Consider the following 24,424-nt stretch of genomic DNA (forward strand, 5'->3'; position numbering starts at 1 on the left):
AAAAAGCTCTAGTAATTTTTATCCAATTAGGGCAGTTTTAGGTCTTCACCCAGTAATAAAATTATAAAAAACCTTATTTTTTTTTTTTTTTAAGAGCAGAAAAATAACAGAAATTACCAAATTCAAATATGCATAGCTTGTACTCATATACTGCAAATTAAGTGCTACTAATTATACAGTAGCTGCCAAATTGCTACGCTCTTGTGATTGTTGTAATGATAGATTTCAGGAACCAACAGGACAGGCTGTGTAATAATATCTGCAAGTAAAGTAGCAATGAATGTATACAACAAAACAGCATAATTACACAGAAAAGATCTACTGAATTACTTACCTGTACACTACATACAAAGGTGCATCACAAAATGTAGATTTATAAAATACTGATAGATTTGTTGGTTATAATCCTACTTTTAACATTCCTAATTTGAGGAAACTTATTTAACATTTTGTGGCAAAGCTGCTCTGTCTCACCCAGTATTTTGAAGTTTAGTAATCAGCTTTCAATGGACATTCAACTTAACTTCAGGCTGCTGTACCGAGAGATGGTATATCCTGGTTAATCTATTTCTAGTCAAAAACAATATAACAATGACAAGTCTTCTAAGTCTATTAGCAACCTTTGATCTTTAAAATGCAGCACTCAGAAAGAAATATTAATAAAGTATAGGACTGTGACTCAGGAGACAGGGTTTGAGCCTGTTTTTTCAACCAGCTTTGCAAGCGCCCTGGGACAAACTATTTCACCCATTTTTGCCAACTTGCCTCCATCATAAAAAACATACTGGCCTCCTTTATTAAGCACTCTGAGCCTTTTTCAAATCATCTACCCAGTTAAGCTTGTCTAAGGCATTGCAACTACTTTCCCTAGTGGCCAGGTAGGCAGCTAGAATAACAGCCTTCAATGCCACAAATAATTTTGAATGTCAAGGTAAGAAGGGTGATTTCAATCTGAGGCATAATTCTCCTGCTGATACACCTATCCCCCACTTCCCTGCCAAACCATCTCCAATGAGAGAACTTGTGTGTTCATGTTTTCAGCTTCTAGTCAGAACTCAGCTCATGTTCACCCAGGCATGGCAGAATGCCACTAAGTTTGGAATGTGGAGGTTGTCTGAGAGATCAGACAGGGTTATCCTTTGAGATCTAATGAAGAAAAAATGCATATAAAAGATAGGTACTATCAGCAGTGCTATTCAGTTAGCAGTGCTGGTACAACTGGTATGCTTCTGACTCCCATGGGAAACAGAATGGAGGTTGGTTGAAATCAGTTTTTTATCCCTTTCTCATGAGAAAAAAGGCAGGACACAAATGGCAGGTTTTGTTCAGAAAGTATTTGGTATCACAGAGTACTTGTTGTAATAGGACTCTGAGACTATTTCTTGTAACTCTCTGGCTCGTTGTGTATATTCAGCAGCCTGGGAACCAACTGAAGTGATTTCAGCTGCAAAGGCTTTCAATATTCAAAAAAACTTTTTTGATTGCAGTCATTCAATCATTAAACCTTTTTACTACCTTCAGGTTCAGCTGGGGCCAGGATAACAGTCTGGAGCTCAAGCCAGGGAAAATGAAAAAAAAAGCTTATCACAGTCAGAGAGATGCATCAGAAAGAATACGGCCTGCAGGTATGCTTTATCATTTGAAGGGACTTCCCTACCTGTACTGAAATGAAAATTTACAGCTGCAGGCTCCTGTTGGACCTTTGTGTGTTAAGTAAACGTGAGATAACCACAATGTTCTGACAGGGTAACTGCGTATTTTCCATCTGGATACGGATCTCGCCACAACTGCCCATGCTCTTGCCACCTTTGCTGAATTACTGTTCTGCACCATGGGGATGAAAAATGACACATTGCCGTAAGCAGGGAACGCATCCTCCTGGAGACTCTGCAGTGTTTTTCACAGAACACAAATTGCACCTGTATTGCAAAATCTGCCTGACTCCCAGTCATTTTTCTGGGTGATGTCCTGACTTACACAGTTTGGATCAAGTTTACCACAGAAACACGCGATCTCATTTCCTCTCCCCATTTCTCTTTAGTACCAAGATGATTATCAAAGTAATTCTGGATGGGTTTTTTTTTGCATGGGAATTACTGCTAAAATTAGACCAATAGGATGAATTATATACTCTAAAATGAATCATAAATAAAACACAGAAATTAGTCATCGCATTTGCATACTGGTGATAATCAACGGTTGACTCTACTTAAATAAAGACATTGTTTTAAAGTTATTTAAATCTTGGGATCCCAGGTACTGTAAAAATAGATGATAACTTCATAATTCCAAAGTAAATAGCATGGCTTCTCTCTCTGGCATGTGGTCTACTTGAACAGAATACTGATTGCACTTGATATCTTTTCAGCACAGACATGAGCTATCTGTTCTATTCATTTCATAAACATTTTTAAACGGATACTGAAATGGATGTTATCAGTAGGACAGACCTATCTCATTAAAGCCACTGTAGCCCAGCTCTTGCCTGCTTAGTCCCAGAACTTCAAGGTCCATGCATTTAAATCCAGGTGGGCACTGGTAACCTTCTTCTAGCTCTCTGGAACAGTGGGTGTCTGGGATAGCTAAATTATTCCAGGTTACATTTCTGTGAAAAATACAAAATTAAGGTGTTACATAAACTCAACCCATAGCAAAACTAAATACTTGAAAGCGAAGAGCACTAAAGTGAAAAGTACATCAGCTATTATTTTTGCTATGTTCTTTGATATATGTTATTTTCATTAATTAAGCACTTGTTGTAAAGGGCAAGCTATCTCCTAAGACTTCAGTCTTACATAATGAGAGCACAAATACTAACAGCAGAAGTTTCATACTAATGCCTAGAGACACCATCAAAAATTGAGACTCTCCAAGACACAGATGATTTACCATAAAGCTGCACCAACTTTTCTCTTTAATGCAGTTTAGACACTTACTGCTTCAGGCTCCTTTGCAAATCCAAAGTGTGTTCAACTGCAGTAAATACTGTGACTTTGGCTTCCACAGACATTACCTGTGCTGGCTTTAAAAGGATCATTGTGGATGACTCGTCAGCCACCTGAGAATGTATTCAGCTCCTTGTACGTAGGTCAGGCCAGGTTACCACCACAGATGGACAGTCACAGGCACACTCACCAAGTCAAATCATTCCATGTTTAGTGCAAGTAGTATCTACGTATTGCTCTGACTGAAACAGATCTGATTCACTTTTAGGTCAGTCCAGTAACGATTTGGTAGAACAGCTGAAAAAAACTGAACTGGTTTGAACTGGTTCAAACTGATTTATGTTGGTACATGTAACACTGAAAAATTGAAAGAACATGAGACAAGGGGCAACACTGTGACACAGTGTGTTGGCCACTTTTCACTGTTGCCAGAGGCTGAGCATCACTTGCCTTCCCAGCTTCTCTGACACCAGGAGCTGAGCTGCTGAAGAGGCTCTGTTACATTGCACCGTGGTCCAGTGCTGAGGGACACAGAAGCTGAAAGGAGAGGGAGGACAAGTCTGTGGCTCCCTGTCCTGTTAAATCTGCCTGTGGCATGTACACATAAAGATGGGTATCCAAGTTACTTCCAAACTTCGGTAAGAAGCAGCTCAGGCAGTTGATTCCCCCTAAGCATTTGCAGGACCCAGTTAATAACTGCAATCCATAGACAGACATTTGCCAAAACCAAACACTGGCCACCCCATTTCCCAAGTAGTGGTTTGGTTAAGACTTAAACTTAGCAAATCACCCCCCCTCCATCCTGAGCAGGTCCCTGTTAGGGTCTACAAAGCAACACAGGACGGTGCAGAAGGGAGGATTCATGGTACTTGTGCTGTGAGCTGGGTAAACCAAAGAGAAGAAAGGTTGCAACAGGACATCGCTCCCACTGTGCTGAGCAGGCACACAGCTAAGCAACATCAATTTTCCTTCTTGCTTATATTCTCTCATCCAGTAAATGAAAATCCTGATTTTTGGTTCAGCCTTAGGGCAATTTCAAATCAGACTTGAAAAGTTAATCATGGTGAGTTCTGGTCTGAGAAAAAAAAACAACCAATAGTTGATAGCATTCTGCCATTCATTTTTCAGGCTGATTCTGACTTCCTGGTCACAGCATAGATTTTTGATATAAAAACATCCAAAGTGAATTGCTGGAAGTTACAAAGAAAATCTTGCGCATTCACTCTGTTATCCTGAGGCTTTAGACCAGTGCTTTAAAATACATCAATTTAATTATTCTTGCTTGTCCACAGAAAAGGTGAAACTTTTCAGGCTGCCCTTTAGTATAATTAGTATCTTATTGTTCTTCTGAAAGTCCTCTTCCTTTAATCTAACTCACAGATGCATTTTGACAACTAAATTGGCTGAACAGAAGCTTTAATTACTTTATTTTTCTTGCTTTTATGCACTGCATGTGATAGCAATACATTAGTCTATGAATCTGTCAGTGTGAAACTAAAGCTTCCTACACATTTTCTTCTAGGCAATTATAAATGCAGAGAAATAACTGCAGTTGCACGCAGCCTGTAGTCAGTTTTTCACGACACCAGAGTGCCATACGTATCTACATGGATGCACACACGGACACATACGGTTCGAGCTGAAGTTGTAAAGAATATCCTGAAATTTAGCAATGTGTGTAACTAGAAAGACAGACACACAAGCTTAGGTGTACTCATGTCACTTTTTGTAAACCTGCTCAGCACATGTCACTCAAGGATTTAAAAATTTACTGGGCACCTTAATTCCTTTATACTTGAATATGTTAATTCACACCCAGTTGTACGCTTTAAGTATGTCAGATTCATGATACTGCCATCTAAGACCTATTATAATTAATAGAATTATCGTAAGAAAACATGTTATGCATATTTTCATAGATAATTAACTTATTGGCTCAAGCAGATTCAGAACTCTCGCTACTGGTAGCTAATGAATTTACATTATGGTTTGCATTAGAAAATCCCTCAAATTCAAGAGGCTGGAAGTGTGAGGTCATGTTATTAAAGGTATTGCTGGCTTCATCACTACAATGTAAAGCACTCCTTTTAAGTGCTTCATTTAAACCTAGGTCATTTTCGTATCACATCAAACATCCTTCTGAAGAAGAAAATCTGTCTCCATGCACTGAGTATGATTTAGGCTAAACAGGAAGAATCTCTGCTCATAGTTCCTGTACAGATATAGGCTGGTTTCAGACCAGTGTCACTAGGCAATTTGTGTTCTGTTTCAGGACAGTAAATAAGCATAGACTAGTCTACACGGTCTAGACAATATTAGACAACTAGCCTAGAAGTGGCTAGAATATCACCAGACATTTTCAATGTAAGATGACTTCAATAGTTTTATTCCTTCACAGGTCACATGCTCAACAACAACTAAGCACTGAGATGCTGACTCAGCACCTAACTAGTTTCATAGAATCATAGTTTGAAGCATCTCAAAATTTTGTTTAGGCAATGTGCTTAAATATCTTGGTGAATAGAGTGCCTTGATAAAATTACAAATTCTTGAAACATGACGAAAGACATAAGTCATCCCAATAGACCAAGTGAATATTTCTACGCAGATTATTCAATGTGCATGGAGTACAGCATCAACCCAACAGGCGAGCAGAGAAATTAGTTCTGCACAGGAATGCAAAGGATGCGGAAGGAGATAACTGACTCCACATCACTTGATAAGAACGCTCCAATAATAGGATGGTTGCAAAAAACATAGGAGTGCTACTCTGACATATTTTTAACTGCCTGAAAAATGTTGTGACTGTATACATACGTATGAACACCACAACAACCTGAACTGATATATCTTGGCAGTACATGTGCCTGTTTTCCATTGCATCTGGAGCAAAACTGGTGTTTCAGCCATGATGTGCTCATGTGTCGGAAGCACCACACAGCCACCCACTCACTCCTCCCACAGCGGGATGGGGGAAAGAGAACAAGTGAGAAAACTTGTGGGTTGAGATATGAACAGTTTAATAATTTAAATATAATAATTATTATTTTAATGTAAAGGAAAATAACAAAGAGAAATAAAACCTGAGGAAGAAAAGCAGTGCAAATGAAAACAATTGCTCACCACCAACTGACCAACGCCCAGACAGTCCCTGAGCAGCAGCCACCCAGCCAATCTTTCCCCTATTCTATTGCTGATTTTATATAGTATGAAATGTCCCTCTGGTCAGTTGGGGTCAGCTCTCCCAGCTGTGTCCCCTCCCAGTCTCTTGCCCACCCCCAGCCCGCTCACTGGTGGGGTGGTGTGAGGAGCAGAAAAGGCCTTGGCTCTGTGCAAGCCCTGCTCAGCAACAGCTCAAACATCCCCGTGTTATCAACACTGTTTCCATCGCAAACGCAAAACACAGAACAACAAGAGCTACCGTGAAGAAAATTAACTCTGCCCAGCTAAAAACAGCACATCATGTGAGCACAATCTCTCTCTGAGCACCATCTCTTCATTAGGGCCATTCTTCAAAGAGAGGTTTTGGCAACTTAAGAGACAAATTACTCGAGGCAGCTCCTAACTGTCTATTTTCTGTTAGCTTGACTTTCTCTGCCAAAAATAGAAACGGAGAAAAAATGGGATTTTTTTTTATTCTGGTATTCTATTAATTTTCTAATATATCACTAGAAAGCCATTCATAATTATCAACCTACTCATGTAGTTTCCAAATTCAGAAAATTACAGAAAAAATTAAAAAGGATACTTATTGACAAGGTATTAAAACAAAACAAAACCAAACCTAAAAAACCCAACATTCCAAAAGGTTAATTAGGTAAAGAAGTCAATAACTAAAAAGGAATTAGGTGGAGCTGAAGGATTTTCTGTATTAGTGGAAAGGAACCCTATGTCTGTCTCTGCACCAGAACCCAGCACTGTAAAGCCATTGACTACAGAACTGCTGCCTTGGTAAAAATACTATAGCAGACATAAAAAGTGACTGGGGGATCATGAAAGAGGTAAGAGCTGTGCAACTTCCAAACAGGGAGCAACACATTAACTGGGACCTCAGAGGAACTGGCACTGGGTTCTGTGCTATCCATTTGCATTAGTGACCTGCAGGACTGTGTGAACCCCACACCATCAAAATCACACGCAGCACATGCTGAGGGATGACAAAAACCTTTGAGAACAGAGAGGTTATGTAGTTCTGAAGAGCTTAAAGGTAACTCTCAATAAGTGTGATTTAAGTAATTAATTCAGAAAGTCATAGAACCTAAATGCGAAATGGACACTGCTGTACAGAGGGTACTAATATATAGAAATAGGCTTGGATTGGATGACTGGAAAGATTTCTCTTCAAGACATCAAGAATTCTTAGTTTCCTCTTCTGCTATATGACTTTAGACATCTATATTTACATTCCTATACACTTTTGTAAAAGATGCTTCTGTTTTGCCATATTGGCAGAACACAAGGCAAAAACCCCAAGCTTGTGAGAATACAGCAATAAACCTAAAATAAATCGGTAAGAGAGCACAGAGCTCCATGCTGCAGAGAAGAAGTTCATGAAGCTCAAATTAAATTGATTCTGGGCCAGGATCACTTAATAAACATTTTCTGATGAAGTAATGCTGTGGTTCTATAATATATTGACTTTAGACAAGTTATCTCACGAGCATTATTAATACTGATCTCTTACATTATATAGGTGAATGATACCTAATTAATTTGTTTTTATTCTGAAAAATAGTGTGATCTACTTCCATGAAACACCTTCACTGCACCATTCCAGACAATTATTGTGGCCCATGAAATTTTTTTAAGCTTTAAATTCTGTATTATATCAGTATTTTGTGAAATGAGATGTAATTTACAAGCTGGATTCGTGGTGGGAAAATAAGTCAAGCCGTGTTATGAGCATCCTGATTTTAGCAATACTTTTGAACTTTCTTGGAAGCACCAAAATATAAATGTAAGATAGGTACACACTGGCAGATTAATGATAACAGAACCTCACAGGCCTGATATACTAATTTCTAGGGTAGCAAATATTAAATTCTAAATTATTTCTCACTCATTTCTTACTAATGCATTTAATCCTACAAAAGAACAGATTTTCACATCAAAAGCAGAATAAGGTCTATTTACTCACAGACACTTTGCATTCTAGAGCATTCAAAGCTCCTTCCTGCAATTGACTCCATGTAAATACTCAAGACTTGTAACTCAATGTGATTTCCCTCACACAGATTGCCGGTGCAATTCCGGATGCCTGACGGTAGTAACCCGTGGAACCTTTAGATGCTGATCCAGGAGGTGACAGGTCTCTCTGTACATCCTGTGCCACAACTGAGAGCCCTGTGTCATCCTCGAGTGTCTTGGCCACATTAGTTATTTCACATAGCACATATGGACAACGATATCAGGCCTTTCAAGCTTCTTCTGGTCAATAAGCCAAGTCACCAGCCTGAGTTTGCTTTTCCTCTGTACCACCATACAACTGCAGCACAGAACCTTGTTTTCCAATCAACAGACTTTCCTTAAAGGAGACAATTTACAGACATTGAAAAGAAAAAACAAATATAGTCCTGGCCTTATCTATAAATAATAGCTGTAATTCTGCACTAATAAAAATATGAGATTAAGGTTTCTGTGACAACATTACACTAGCAACATTGTGCAGTTTTTAATAACTTTAGATAACTTTTCTATATAGAATATGCCCTCCTAAAAGCTCAGGTAGTTCTACCATACAGCTGCTGATACCACTAGGTAGATAAAAATATCTCATTCATATTCCAAATTGTACTTGATTTCAGAAACTCTGGGAATTTGAAATATAGGAAGCCTAGATGGAAAACTGCTTGGCTTTTATCTGACTCTTTGTAAAAAATAAAAGGGAGAAAGGTTTATTTGTTGCTTGGTAACTGTGAAAGCAATCGAAGCACCTAGGTAAATTTCCTTTTGTTTGTCCTTTTAAATGTGACTTTTATTCCCAAATCCGTATCTTAATTCTTCCTGTGCTAACCTAATCAAGTCCATTATCTCCAACAGGAAGCTCGGAACATACAAGTGTAATGAACAGATGGTTTCTAGATTGCTTCCTCACACTACTGCTCTTTTTACAAAAAGACCTAACAATGACAACAGCCACTCCTGCACAACTGTTAGATTAATAGTACTGTGTTATAATACTTTCGAGTACTTTGTTTCTTTCACAAAGCCCTCTATTGATAATTTTCATAATTATTACCACATTATGACCTCAGCTTAACAAGGAAGATATTAATGTATAAATCAGTGACACTGATATTTCTAAAATTTGCAGCAGTATTTTATCATTATTATTGGGCATATATTTTTTCAAAGCGTACTCACTGTCAGCTAACTCTCTTGCCACTGCGGTCAGACACATACATAACCATTAACTTAAGTGAAGGGGAGTCAGACTGTAGCTGAGTTCTACCGACAGATCTTCTAGTTTGTGCAGAAAGAGACTGCAACGTAAGTCAACACTGCTGCCAGAGCCATTACAGGTTCTAGATAATCCCATAACAATATAACCCAAAAACCACTGGTGACAGTTAAAGACATTTCAGAGAGTACCTCTCTGGCTTAAGGATTACAGATATGTCTAGGCACAATTATTCCTCTGATATTTTATAATCTTAGCATTCCCAAGGGTAATTTTTAAATGTTATGTTTTACTTTTAGACAAACTTAGGTCTAAAGTTATCATGTACCATGCTTACAGAATCAGTTTCCTGGTTTTAATCTGAGAACAAAATCTGTTTTATCTTTTAAACTGTAAGTGTGAAAACTTCATCCATATTTAATGTTTCTCATAATTATATCTGTAATTATAACTATAAAGCTTTCAAAATTTTCTGGTAACAGATTGTCTCTGGTGTCTATTTGTTATTTTTATCACATTAAAAGATAAGATAGGCCATGCTTAAAGGTCTCATGACTTTAGGAACACTACAAACAGAAAGCTTAAGCTTTGGCAACATTCCATATTTTACATTTTAATTTGGCAAACACAGATTTCACTACTCAAGAATTAGTAACTGAGGAGAATATCAGATAGGATCTGCTGGGGATAATTATATTCAAATCAAGAGGCCCAAATAACTGAGGGCATCTCTCATCTCTTCTATTAATTCTTAATAGATCTTGAAATAGCAGGGAAATTCCAGAAGAATGCTAATGTGTCATTAATTTTTATAAAACAAGCAGCATGGCTGATTAGCCTGGCATCAACCAAGACAAAAGAAAGAGCAAGCTGATACAAAGTCTAATTGATAAAGAGTAAAGAATTTTAATGTAATTAATGGCAGGTAGATGCATTTAGAGAAAATAATTCTCTTCAAACTAACATGATTTTGATAAGATTGCAGATTTGACCAATAAAATTTCCTATCTTAGAATACATAAAGCAATTCATTCAATAACATGACCAATTAAAAAATTGGCACTATATAATATCCATAAAGCACATCCTAAATGGGCTGAAAACTGATAAACTGACATGCCAGAAAAATACTTGCCAGTGAAATCATCATCATGATCTACCAGAATCAATGAGGGAGAAACAGATATAAAATCAAGAATATGGATAGAAACATAAATAACAATGATGACAGGGCAGGTTGACAAGTTATCAGGATCATTTAGTTACCTGGATCCAATAAATCAAAATGTGCTTTAATACAGCCAAATACAAAGTTACAGAGGGAGGATCACTGAAAGCAAACCTTATAGCTTATGGCATCTGGAATAAATGGATAAAACAAAATGGAGATACTATATGACAGAATAAAGATGTTACATGAGAGTGTGAGATGAGGGGACATAATAGGGCATCCTCTCCTATTTGTCCCAATAATATAATGACAAGGCATCAACAGCGCTGTCCCAGACTGTACAAGGAAAACAACAATGAATTAATGTCCCTGTGTGCCACTCATACAAATTATGATTAATATTACACAAGGGATTTTTGTTTATATTTAAAAAAATATTTTTTTAAATGAGAAAATTACACCAAAAAAATGAAAATGAGAACACTGGAGAACACGCTTTGCAGTAAGAGACTTAAAGAGCTAACTAATGTTAGTTTATTAAAAAGCATATTGACAGGTGCCTCAATTTGTGTGTGTAAGTGGATTCACACAGAGAAAATACTGGGAATTAAAGTTCTGTGTAATCTAGCATAAAAAAGGTATAACAAGAACAGAAAGCTAACAGTTGAAGCCAGACAAATTAAGATGATGAATTAGGAACATTTTTTAACAGTGAAATATGTTTTTTTATATGAACAAAAAGTTCCCTTGCTTATGAATTGTTCTTCTTCCAACTAATTGAAAATAGATACATACCTAGGACACACGCTGGAGTCAGAACCAAGCTGTACGGTTTCACAGAGAGGAAACAAAATGAAATCTGACTAGATGATCCAATTGTTTCCTTCAATTCTAAATTCACTATATAGATACTACAGTATTTTACTACTGCTAATATATTGTCTTTCAGTGTATTTGCCCCAAGATACAAAGATTTTTATAACTTACCATTCAGTTCAGATCTTTTGTTCAATTTGCTTCATCCATGACCTAAGTTAAGGTGTACAAAATGTGCCTCTGACACTCCATCTATTTGTATTCACAGCGCAGACATTTTTAAGAGGTTCAAATTAAATCACCAACGTTATCTCACATTTTGGGATGGGAAAATTCAAAGATGTAGCATATCTTAGCTGAATCACTACAAGGAGCTGCACAATAAAAGGCTGCAGCCCTGCTGTCGTGACTTATCCCACCTCATTTTAGGCAATGAACAGAGACAGAAAGAAACACGTCTCCAGAGATTTGGAGGTCGGTGGGTTCAGCAATGCTCCAGAAGCATCTTTCTCTCTCTGATAGCCAGAGAGGGAATTCAAGGCATTCAGGTTCCTAATGTGGGTATTAAAATCAAAAGCAGATGATGCCGTACTCAGGGCAGACGGCTTATTTTACACAAAGGCAGTGCTGTCATTGCCCAAATGAAAACAGGATGGTTGCGGTTACTTAACAGTTTTGACAACCTGTTGGTTTGATCACTACTTACTGGCATTAGAGGAAATAAATAAATAAATAAATAATCTATACTATAGAAAAATCTCCTGTTCTTATCTCATTAGAGGAAATTAAATGTGAATCACTCTGTCATTATCTTTCTGAGTAACAAAGCCACCAAAGTTAACCACAGAAAAATGAGTAAAAGAAGATAACTCTGCTGTATATAGTGCTGGAATGTATGTCCTGGCACTAGAAAGCAAAGCTCAAAGAAGAAAATTTTCAGAAGTTCCAGTATGGATTTGTTTTCGTAGTAATATGCAGGAACAGTACTATTTCGAGATTTTATCAAACACCACATGGCATAACAAATCCATGACAGCCCACTTTTATGACTGCTACGATCAGTCATGAGGGAGCAGAACTCAAATAGCAATTGCAATATAGGTATGCTAATGCAAGATTTGTTTTACAGGGATCAAGACAACTGAATTAATGGCACTTGCACAATGGAGGAGGCTGTCACTCTAAGTGCTAATACATAGGAAATAAACAGGAAGAGTTAAAACCAAATCTAGGTAGCTTGCATGAATCTGCGTTTCACCAAGGTGTATCAAATTAGACTTAATTTACAAGTTGAAGTGATCTCATATCTATGGTATCTGTTACAACCCAAGAAAGTATTTCCTTAGGGAATTTAAAAGAAAGTACGAAAAATGCCTCTGTTCTCTTTTAAAATGCAAGGACATGAACTGAAATATATGAAACAGTATGAAGACTGCATGCATTTTGATTTTAAAGTATGTTCAGGATCACTTCAAAAAACCTAAATTTGCATATCAGACTTACCTGAATTAAATATAGAAAAATACCTTCTGAATAGCTGGCTACCAGCTATAGGGAAAGCATAAGCTCCCTAAACTGCGCTGTAGGATTTGAAAATCAGAAGCCTGAAGATCAGCTGAGATTCACTTCCACCAAAGCTCACAAGCATTTTTGGACCCATCACCCTCAAGAGCAGAGTCAGCTACAACCAGAGAGCAGGGGAGGTTTCCCTGGCTCTCTGGACCACTGCACTGTGCAGTTCTGTCTCTGCAAACTTTCTGCTTAGGCACAAGACACGGTAATCCTCAGCATCATAAAAGAATACTGCCCCGAATCCAAATCTGAACTACACGCAAAACAAATTTCCACCTAAAGCTTGTGTTGCGAAGTGTCAAGCCCCTACACACGATGTCATCAAATGCATTTACACAGACCAGTCACTAACGCAACATCTGAAGTGGCAGGAGATGCGACTCAGTATAGCAAAAGAAAGGGGCTGCTACCACTGAGCACCTAAGAACAAATTTTCAACATCATTCAGCTCGCTCCAAATGGAAACTACTTGGCATTTGATGACAGAATGGGTTGTTCCACCAAAGTCCTCACTTTACCCAGGAGAAAGCAGTTTGATCTCTCCATTTTACAGCATGACTGGTACACAAGGGTGACAGGAAGACTTACTGCCAGAACTGGATTGCTGTTTGAGCTGGTTAAAGGGTTTCATTGACAGGGCATTACAGAGAACAATATCTTTAAAACATGCAGCTGTAGACCTCCAGTAAGGTCAAATAATTTTGTCAATAAGGGAACTGAAATGTTGCTGGGGCTCCAAGAAACTCAAATGTAGAAGTCCAAATTGGTCTGGCCTTCAAGCCTACCCAGTTTGAGAGAGAAAACTAAATTAGCCACTGACAGTCTCTAACCAAAGTTTCTTCTTCAAATACCAGCTGAAGAGCACTTCTCATTAACCTGCCAGGTAGAAGGTTTACAAAAAATTGGTCTGGATTGTAGATTTAACACTGCCCCTAGGCAATGGCCATGAAGATCAAAAAAGAGAGGCAACAGCCTAAAAGATCAAGCTGTGAGAGGTAAGAACACTTGTTCCTGCTGCCTTGGAAAGCGCCCAACATCAGGTGAGAGTGTGAGGGGAAGCCAAGCCCTTGTTTGAGGTGAGCCAGGAGGACAGGGATGAAGACAAGGAGCTGGAAGGGAGAGGGTGGGCAGTAAATTATAAATCTGTAAAGTATTTTAGGCACTGGAAAAGAGAGAATGTGGTGTATGTGTGTCAAGTACCAACAATATGGTTCATCAACTATAATGGCAGCTGATGAGTCTGTTCTATGCAAAAGAGATAAGGAGTGACGCTGGATTTGGGGGCTTTTCTGGAAATTTATTTAAATCTATATAAAATTCTTCTTATACGAGAGAGAGAGCGTGGGAGACTGAAGGACTGACTAGATAAGTGGCTTTAAAAGCAGTGGTGGGGGGGGGTGGTTCTGTGTAAAGACTGAGTAGGAACATAGTTTATGTTACTGTAAAATGAAAAGGAAAAATAATACCTCTGATAGTAAGACTCACACTTTGGTGAGAGAATTGGATATGTCATGTGGGACAAGACAAAAAATGAAAGTGCAACATTCAAGAACATGCTCTCACCCCAACTGCAAATTTTACTTATACAGAAAGAGAAAAAATAACAGGGTAGAGCAAGCCATACTCACTCTCACCTCTGCCCTGACATACAATAGTTCCATTTCTGCATCCAATCTTTCCCACTTTCAATGTGGTCCTCTTTAAAAGAGATGTAGCAAGGGCAAGAGCTCTTTGGATGCTGAGGATAATGATACCTGACTTTCGTTATGTCAGGAAGAAACACAGAGAATCATAGAAAAATATGGTGGGATAGGAACCTTCAACAGCACACTAAATATAGTTCCCTGGCCCAGACTATTTCTGCCTTTCCCAAGAGAAGTTCCCACAGCCTGTTTTAAAGATCCTCAGTTGGGAAGTTCAGAACCTCTCTAAGGAACAATCTCCAGGGCTGCCTTATCCCTACCACTACACAGTTTTTCCTGATGTCCTATCTAACCAGAATTTTTCTTCCTGAACTTTAATACAAGTATTTCTTAATCCAGTGGTAGTACAGAAACAGAGACCAGACACCTTTTCTCTGTGCAACAGCTTTTATTCACCCAAAATCTGTTATGTGTCTACTACTTCTCTTGAGTTGAGCTAAAAAACTGCCAAACACTCGGTATCAGCTCCGCTCTACAGATATAAGTTCATTGCCTTTTCACCTCCCTTAGACTCTCTTCAACTGATGTATATATGTTGTCTGATACTACAAGCCATACATTTTTACAAGAGCACGATTCCATCACTCTGTTCCTCCATTGTGTTCCCAAATAAATTTATGAAGAACTACCTCCTAAACAGTCATTCACAATGCTGTATTTGTAGAGCTCATCTTGTCTCAGTGCAGAATATTGTCCCTGCTGACTTCCATCCAGTTTTTTCAGAATGCGCCTTCAATTTGTCAAGATCATTTTCATTCTAATCTTGCCTTCCAAAATGTTTGCAGTCCCTCCCAACATCATGTCATCCTCAGCACAATAAGTATATTCTACCTGCCATCATTCAGGATATTAATGAAACCTCCAAATTGCACAAGACAGACTTACGTGGATCGTTGCTCTTTCTGTTCTGACAAGCCATTAATATCAACTCAGTGAGCATGTTTTCCAAGCAGTTTTGTGCACATTCAATGATTATTTTCACCTTAATCATGCTTCTCCTGCCAGCTTACAAAAATGTCCTGTGAGACTGTTACAAAGTCTTCCTAGAATAAAGATATGACATCCACTCTTCTTCCAATTCATGCGGTTGTTACCGTGCCATAGATAAATATATTGGTTTGATATGGTTTATTCCTGACAAACCCATATTAGCTGCTACTTACTTCCTTATTATCTTCTAGCTGCTTACAAATTGTTGTTTATTCACTACAGAATTCTTTCAGGGCTAGAAGTTAAGCTTACCTGGCATTTCTTTCCCTGGCTCTTACCCCTTCCTCCTTTTTAAACTTCTGCTGTTTTAGTGCCTTCCAGTTCATCACCCACCTTCCACAAGTTCTCAGAAATAATAAAATAGCTGAGCTGATAGCTTCGGTCTGCTCATAAGTATCTCTGGATGAACACTCCAGCATTTCGCAGACCTTTTCAAACTGCAGTAATCCAAGGGACTGGGACAGGACTCAAATTTCATCACCACATTCAGCTTCCAGAAAACAGTACAAGACTGGAAATAGTCACCTGGCTTTAAAAACAACCTATGAGACACATCACTCATGGAAACAGAGCTGAAGTCTCATTTAAAACCTCTTTCTTACTGTTTTCCTGTAATGGCGTGCCTATCCAGAGGTGACTCTTCCTCACAGTGTTTCCAGGCTAAGGGAAATGTACTGCTCAGTGGTAACTGCTGTGTGACCCTTGAACCTCAGGACATCCACAGACATCCATTGGTTGTCTGGTGTCCTCTTGCAATCTAAAGAAGAGAACTTTTCTAGCTTCCCTTCTATTAAAAAAAAACACCTGATCATCCACCTGGCAGATTCAGTACAGAGTACTGTTACAATTCTGTTTTTCCCTCAATTTTATAATATACTAGACAATCTTCTGACTTGGGGCACCCCAGCCTCCTGCAGGTTTCTTGTGGAAAATTCAGTACTCCTTGCGTCTTAATTCTGTACAGCAACTATAAGGTAAAAATCTGGGGGCCAAATATGGGACTTTTTGGCATTGTGGTAGTTGCAGAGATGTGGCAGTTATACTTTTAAAATCCTGGTGCTTATCCTCATCCTCTTTCACCGTAGTCTATAAAATTCACTCCAGCTTACTCAAAAGGAGTATTTACTAGCCAGAGAAGGAGAGAAATCCCATAAAGGTTGACAGGCTGAGTAGAAGTTCAATAAATTTTGATATCTTTACTGGGACAAAGAATTGTGTAAACCCAAATGGCTCCAAATCTTAGTACAGGAAGCATATGTCATTACTGAGACAGCAATTGCTGAGGTTATTGGGTTCCAATCACTCTTGTGATTAAACAGTGACCTTCATTAAAAGGTCACTTTCTCCATCAAAATGGAGCTGGGCAACCAAAAACACTGGAAAGTCTGTGTGAAATGAATAAACAGCCCAATTGCTTTGGATAACTGACTGTGCAACAGTTCTAGACAAAATCGGGATTTCTGCTTTCTGAAAGTGAGGAGAGTCCACTCCTGAAAACCACTTCCCTTGGGCACCAATACTGGCCACCACCTCAGCACTCTCTTCCATCCTTTTATAGGATCCCATTTAGACTGAACTACTTCCCTTTCAGTCTGATGTTGTCTTTTTCTTGATTTTGCTTGGGATCTAAAAAACATCAGGCCTGGAAAAGTAAGATTTCTTCTATTTCTCTTCTCCCTGATGAGTTTACACTAGTGACATATCACCATTAACAGAGATTGTGAATAAATCACAAAGGCAACATTAAAGCAGTTCCAGTTGTTCAACTAGCATCAATAAATTAATGTGTCCTGTTAAAGAAGTCCTGTTACATTGATTTTTCAGGCTTGGTCTTTGATTTCTTCCCTTTCTCAGAAATCCAATTACTCATTCTTGTTTTCCATTGCCGATGTGTGACAGTATCTCAAATCTCTTTTGTTCTTTTTAATCATATTTATTTCCTCTATTAGATATTGTGGTGAACTTTCAGCTCCAGAGGCTTTGAAGCTGTTTTCTGACATTTTCAGGCCCCATCCATAGACAGATGGAAAAATTACCAAGGACTCTTAGATCTTTCTATTAATCGGTAATTATTTTTCTTATCTGTTTTCCTAGGCAGTTCCTACTTTAAACGAGAAATCTTGCAAAGACGGATTTTAAACTGACTGCCATGATAACAAGGCAGACAGGTCTACAGAAATATTCAAACTATACCCTACTGAAAGTGTTAAAAAAGGCCCTTAAAGAATGAGTTTTGCAGAAGAAATAGATAAGTACTACATTTTATGGCAGTTAGCCATATTAGCCTTCTTCGTTTTGATGAGGGAAGGCTTCCTTTCCCCTGGCTCCCATGCAGGCTGAAAATTACAAAAGGAAAATTTACTGTTGTGGAATAAATATAACCTAATAATGCAGTACACAAGCATTTGTGTGTAGTCAAACATGTCTTAGTAATAAAAACAAAGAAAAACTCCGTAGATAATGTATGAGGACACATAAAATACTCTAACAGAGTGAAAGCAGAGTGAAAGTTTGGAAATAATTCCTCTCTCCTGTCCTTGCGGAAGTACCTTTTGTGTACTGGAGGTGCCTGAAAGGAAATTACAGTAGATTCAAGAATACAACCTATTTTCCCCATGTTTGTTCACTTCTTTGAAATTAATCTCAGATATAACAAAATAATCTGTCCAACTGCTTATATTGTATGGACTTACCTAGATAATTGGATTAAATATACATTACATTCCAACCATAACGTGTCTTTCAAGCAACTAAAGAAGATCCATACTAAGAAAATCCGTGTAATATACTGCTTACTGGCAGAAAAAGAAAAGACACACTGGTTGGAGAAATCATCGGGGAAAAGCTGTGCCAGCACAGTTGTAAAAAGATAAGTAATAATCACCAGGGTGAGAAAATTGTCTAGGAAGAAGACAGTGATCCCTATGGGGAAAAAAAGTCTGGCAAAATAAAGATTATAAGAATGAGGGGGGAAAAAAAGATTTATCATCAAACAGAAGGAAAAGTTTTCAGCCTTTGGAAGGAAGTCAGATTTTGCTGATTTCACTGATGGAATGAAAAACTCAAACTGCAGCTAGCTCACTTCGGTATTTCTGTTTGTCAGAGTTAACATTAGAAAATGACTGAGGAGGTGGAGAGACAGGAGGTCAGGCAGTGTGGGCGTCAGAAGATGGAAAGATAAAAGAACTTGCAGCAGTCAAAGAGGCAATGAGTGTCTGATGAGGCTGCCATGTCCTTTCAAATAAAAAAAAGAATAGCAAGATTTTAAGACGCTGTTTTCAAAAGACACCCGCCTCCCTTATAATAATAATTCAGAAGGCAGTAGACTTTAAAAACAACAAAAAAGTGATTTCTAAAATTTCTGAAATAGCTGAAGTCTTGACCTCAATAATAAGATTTTACCCTTGCTGCTTGCCATAGAATTCTGCATAATACAAGGCAAATCAACTAAAATTAAAGTTCTCACAGGTTGCCACTAATTGGATGCTTTTTGTTTTCTGATCTTGAATGGGGAGCCTGAGATCTGGTTTGCAGAAATACTGAGTATTTACAGCTGTGGCTCATTAAAGTCTCTGAAGTTATTTCAGGCTGAGTACAGCCAACGTTTGCCACTCTCCGTTGCCTAGAACAGAACCACCTGAGATGGACGAAGAATGTTAAATTCTCATTATAAAGTTGAGAAATTGTACCTCAAAGACAAAAGTAAAATTTGCTTAGGCAATTTTTGTTCTTTTGTGCTGTACAACATCTCAGCCCCTCAGTTCAAGGAGGACAGGGAACTGCTGGAGAGAGTCCAGTGTAGGGCAACAAAGATGATTAAGGGGAGGAAAGGCTGAGGGAGCTGGGTCTCTTTAGTTTGGAGAAGAGGAGACTGAGGGGTGACCTCATTAATGTTTACAGATATATAAAGGGTGAGTGTCACGAAGATGGAGCCAGGCTCTTCTTGGTGACAACCAATGATAGGACAAGGGGTAATGGGTACAAACTGGAACACAAAAGATTCCACTTAAATTTGAGAAGAAACTTCTTCTCAGTGAGGGTGACAGACACTGGAACAGGCTGCCCAGGGAGGCTGTGGAGTCTCCTACTCTCTGAAGGCATTCAAGACCTGCCTGGACATGTTCCTGTGTAACCTCATCTAGGTGTTCCTGCTCTGGTAGGAGGATTGGACTAGATGATCTTTTGAGGTCCCTTCCAATCCCTAACATTCTGTGATTCTGTAATAAACTCCTGGATTTAGAAGCTGCATGCCACCTCCTTTCTAACTATATTTTGGACCAATGTCTGCCTCTAAATTGCCCTCTTTTGGCTTTAGAAATGTTATTTCTTTCTCTGTATTTATTTCCCCAGTCCATGATGGTTGTTCCTATAAATTCTGCAGCCAGCTCTGGGAAGATCAGCCCTGACCTAAGTAAAAAGGCTCTGCCTAACTCCACCCAGAGCTTCTGCATTGCATTTCTCCAAAATTAAAAAAAAGGATCAGATATGTGTACGTGTTCACAAGGTAAAATGATGAATGTTAGAGACAAGAAGAAGAAAGAAGTGTTTTCAGAGTAGGAATAAGCAGTATGCCAAAAGTAAAGTATAAGTCCACATGTCAAGCAACAGAGAAAAAAAAATGCATTGTTCTTTGTGTAAGCACCATTCATTTGTCAGAATAAATGAGGCAGCACTTCTAAGGAAAAACTGTTTTTCAGTGTGACTATAATCTTCATACACAACCATGGGAGCCATTTAAAGTTACAGTTCTGGTTTGGAGATGGCAAAAGTGATTAATTACTTTCTGAAGGTGCCTATCCATGGTACCTAAAAAGTAAATTAGATTTCTAATTTTCAAATGGCTAAAAATATATACACTCGCTGATACTGAGAGAAAAAGGAGTTAAGGCTTTCCCCGCAGCCCCCCCGCCCCCCCCTATGTCTATGGGAAACTATAAAAACATCTGTGGCATAAAGCTTTTCTCTAAATAAAGAGAAAAGGTCAGAATGAAATATCTCATTTCCAGTCCAGTTGAAGATCAGCCCCATATTTTACTACAGTTTAGACCAAATAAATAAGAAAATATCCAAAAGCCTTTTTTTTTTTTCATTTAACAAAATACTACACAATGTCTGGCATACTCTCAAACCATTTTGTAACCTTTTCTGTATCTGGCATTTTTAATAACCTCACTTTGTATTTGATAGCTTATAGGCCCTAGTTTAGAAAAATCTTTAACACACAGTTTTACAATAACCAGACTTTATATTCAGTACAATGGCAGATTAAGTGGTGTTTTGCTTTCTTGTAACATCTAGTCTATTTATGTTCTGACAAATTCAATACAAGAATAAAAGGATCCAATTTTGACCGAAGCAAAGGCTACAACTCCAGAGCTAAGATTTTCCTATCCAAAGAAGCAGGGACAAAACGAAGAAATAGATGTAACAGAATTTCACAACGTAATGCTGTTAAGCTCTCAGGTCAACAGGACACAGAGTCATAGAATAGTATGGGTAGGTTGGAAGGGACCTTCAAAGGTCATCTAGTCCAACCTCCCTGCAACGAGCAGGAGCATCTTCAACTAGATGTAAGAGTATACTTATCTGTGATTTTATGAGTCATCCCAGTGACAAGAGGCTAGACTGTACTTCAAGATATTGTGTTTAAGTATGTGCTGAATCAAAACCAACATGATCACCAGTGTAAAATATTGATCATTAATCCAAAGGCTGGGTAAAAAGGGTCTTAAAATCTGAGCATCACATCCTAGTGACTTCTTAATTCAGAAAGGGTATGAGATTCTAGGGATACTTCTGCTCTGCCCTTTTGGTTTGACCTCACACCCAGACAGTCTGGGTCAGAAAATACAGCAAAAGATGATGAATCATCAGTGACTCGAACCAGCTGCAAGTGGCAATGCTCCTCATAAAGCCTCCTCTGCTCTCCTGATATTTCTCCCCTACACACAGACACATTCACTTGTCCCCAAACTCAGACTGCAGCCTAATGGCGTAATTTGCAATCTCTCTGTTGCAGTTAAAATTAGTATTTTTTGGAATTTCTAACATTTTTATTTCCCCAATTTATCTTATTGTATTTTAGAGGACTATCTTTAATTCATTAAGTCCATTTCACACCCACTGATGCTAACTGCATTTATATCCATGCACTGAAATAACAGCCCCACATCATGCCTGCACAGGCTAAACTCACCCTGGTTGCGTGTCGTCAGTCACGCAATGATATGTGAACGTTCCAAACATCTGCACTCCCAGGATCCCATACAGGAGAAGAAAGAACAGAAGGAAAATTGAAACGCTCCAGATTTGCTCTCCGGAACGCCTGGCAAAAAGATAAATATGACACTGAATTCACAGGCTATGTGAAGCCTCCTCTGAAAAGCTCCAGCATAAAATACGTGCTCAAACAGAGAAAGTAGTATTTCATCCTGCAGAAAATTTAAAAAATGTATAAAGCTCAGCTTTTGTGAAATACCATCTAATGACTTATACAGAGAAGTAAAGCTGATATTAAATAAAGACAAAAAAACCCTCTTTCATGTCACCATTACATGGCTTTTGCTACTACATGCTGTACCAAACATACTTAGCTGTGTTTGCTGGCATGTGAGCATTTCTGCCCATATACCAATGCATGTACACTCATAACTGTAATGGTTAGGGCATGCACTCATGTATTTTCATTTATGAATATTACCCTACTAAGAGTATTCACTTGGATTATTAAGTGCCCATATTAATGGAACAGAATTTACTGCCATTGGTTGAACATTGCTGGCTACAGTTATTAGCAAAATGTTTCAAGATTTATTTAAATATTTGATAGTTTTGATAATTTTCCAGGAAACTTGATGATTCCTTAGGTATGGAAAACAGCAAGAATTTTTTGGCCAGAACTAAAATTCAGGAAGAATTAGGCATGAAGGATCATTCTCTGAGCTGCACAGTCAGTCCTTCAAGTCAAAACCGAAATTTTCTCTCTTGTTCTTCAGAAAAAAGTCTTACTTACTTCAAGATATTCGTTATCCTAGTTCTTGGCAGCTCAAATCGAAAATATATTCGGAATGCTCGAATCATAATGAGTGGTCGTGGAATCCGTAACATGCCCCAAGGTGACATCTGGTCAACTATTTCAGCAATTTCAAACACCTAAAAACAAAAGAATCCAGAAGTTTTTGTTTTGTTTTGCGTTGGGGTTTTTTTGTTGTTTTTTTTTTTTGGGGGGGGGGGGTGGGGGTGGGTTTGTTTACTTGTTTGTTTTCTTAATGACCCTGTCTTATTCTTGTATTCATTTACAGAACTCTTTAAAACTATAAACACTATACATGATTTTTATTTTCATTTTCAATCTTCTCTTGGTTTAGAGTTCATTTTGTCAATGCTTTTTAAAAGAAAAGTCTTAGTAAATCCTTTAATCCATTTCTTAGTTATCCTAATGAAATGCCAAAAATACACTCCGCCTATGTTCATAATGCTTCTGTCTCAAACAACTCAAGAAGATTGTGCAAGCTTGCGTCAGCTGCCTGCTTCTGTGTTAGTCCTACCCCTCAAGTTTCCCCACAATTTTGTTAAAAGTGAATAATTTACATTTCCAAATCTGAAAATCACTATATGTTGATGTTGCACACCACTAAGGTTTTTACTAGGATATAAAAGCACATATACACAGATTGCCTTATGAGTTACAACATGCTTATAAATTCTCCATTTAATTCCAAGTGCACAAGAAAACCATGTATGTTCTTCTCCTAGACGCTACTTACAACACGAATTTCATGCAAGGCACAGAGCTGGGAATCACTTCCTTAATACATTGACAGGTCTGGCGTTCCATAATGACTGCTTAGCTTAATGAGTGGGTGAAAATGTCTTGTTTTAATCCTTGTCTTTCACTCTCTAGCTGCTTAATTTAATATTTGCTCAAAGTACTCAGAAAATGGAGAGGGAACCTGGCAGTGCATAAACTGGATAATCAACAGGGCTCATCTGTAATGATCAACCTTCACTCTACATGTATACACCATGCACCAAAGTTTCCCCTGTGTAAGAAGCAGAAAATTACAATTTGTCTTAAATTTGTCAGAAGTGGATAAGTTATGCCTAACAGCAACCACTACAGAATTTTTACAATCCTTATTCTATTGCAGGCCCACTCTCACAGTCTTCAGTCTGTTCTTAATCAAAAAACTGGCTGTGGTTAAGGGCCGATTGGTTTGCAGGAGTCAATTTCACCTGTATTTTAACACTGTACCTTTTTTTGCAACACGCCCAAGCTCCCTTCCTTACAAAAATTTATCAAATTGTTTCCAAATTTGTTGTTGTTGTTGTTGTTTTCAATTGTGCTTTAACCTGAATTTTGGAAAAGGTGTTGTTAGGTCTGGGCCATACTATGTGAAACCCCTCCACTCACCATATCAATATGCCTACAGCATGGCAAACATCTATTATTGGAGTTGTTCAGCTTGTAGTTGCCTAAACCAGTCACCATGGCATCCTGCTAGACTCAATGGAAAGGGGATAAGCACAACTGTCACATGGAGTAAGAGATAAATGGCTCTCTGAAGATTCTTCTCCCTCCTGTGCAGAGGATTTATGGTAAAAAGTTTCAGATTATTGTGTAACTTCTCAATAACAAAAATGAAACAAGATAAATTCTACTATTAATGTAGATATGCTGCAATGTGCAATTATGAAGTTATTGAATTCAGCAGTTTCTTTAAAACCAATTTGACCCATGTACAGCTATACTTCCACAGCTCATAATTATTTAGTTGTGCCATGTCTTTTTCATAATTAAGGAACTATTCATTGAAAAAGGCAAGTG

The 24,424-nt window shown here is 38.1% G+C and overlaps 1 protein-coding gene across 7 annotated transcripts in view; it reads right to left on the reverse strand.

Annotated features, from left to right (window-relative positions):
• The window catches only part of NALCN (sodium leak channel, non-selective), a 238,908-nt gene that overhangs the window by 182,898 nt on the left and 31,586 nt on the right, over positions 1-24,424 (reverse strand). For 5 of the 7 annotated variants that reach the window (XM_065057850.1, XM_065057839.1, XM_065057844.1 and 2 more), the window contains exons 5-7: positions 22,610-22,749; positions 21,794-21,922; positions 2,451-2,605 (exon numbers count right to left, since the gene is read on the reverse strand). In XM_065057850.1, the coding sequence (XP_064913922.1) occupies positions 2,451-2,605; positions 21,794-21,922; positions 22,610-22,749 (424 nt within the window). Of the gene's footprint in view, positions 1-2,450; positions 2,606-21,793; positions 21,923-22,609; positions 22,750-24,424 lie in introns of those variants that run through there. The other 2 variants (XM_065057860.1, XM_021280691.2) reach the window with 2 other exon arrangements.

Source organism: Columba livia, chromosome 1 (genome assembly GCF_036013475.1).
Source record: "Columba livia isolate bColLiv1 breed racing homer chromosome 1, bColLiv1.pat.W.v2, whole genome shotgun sequence".
Taxonomy (NCBI): domain Eukaryota; kingdom Metazoa; phylum Chordata; class Aves; order Columbiformes; family Columbidae; genus Columba; species Columba livia.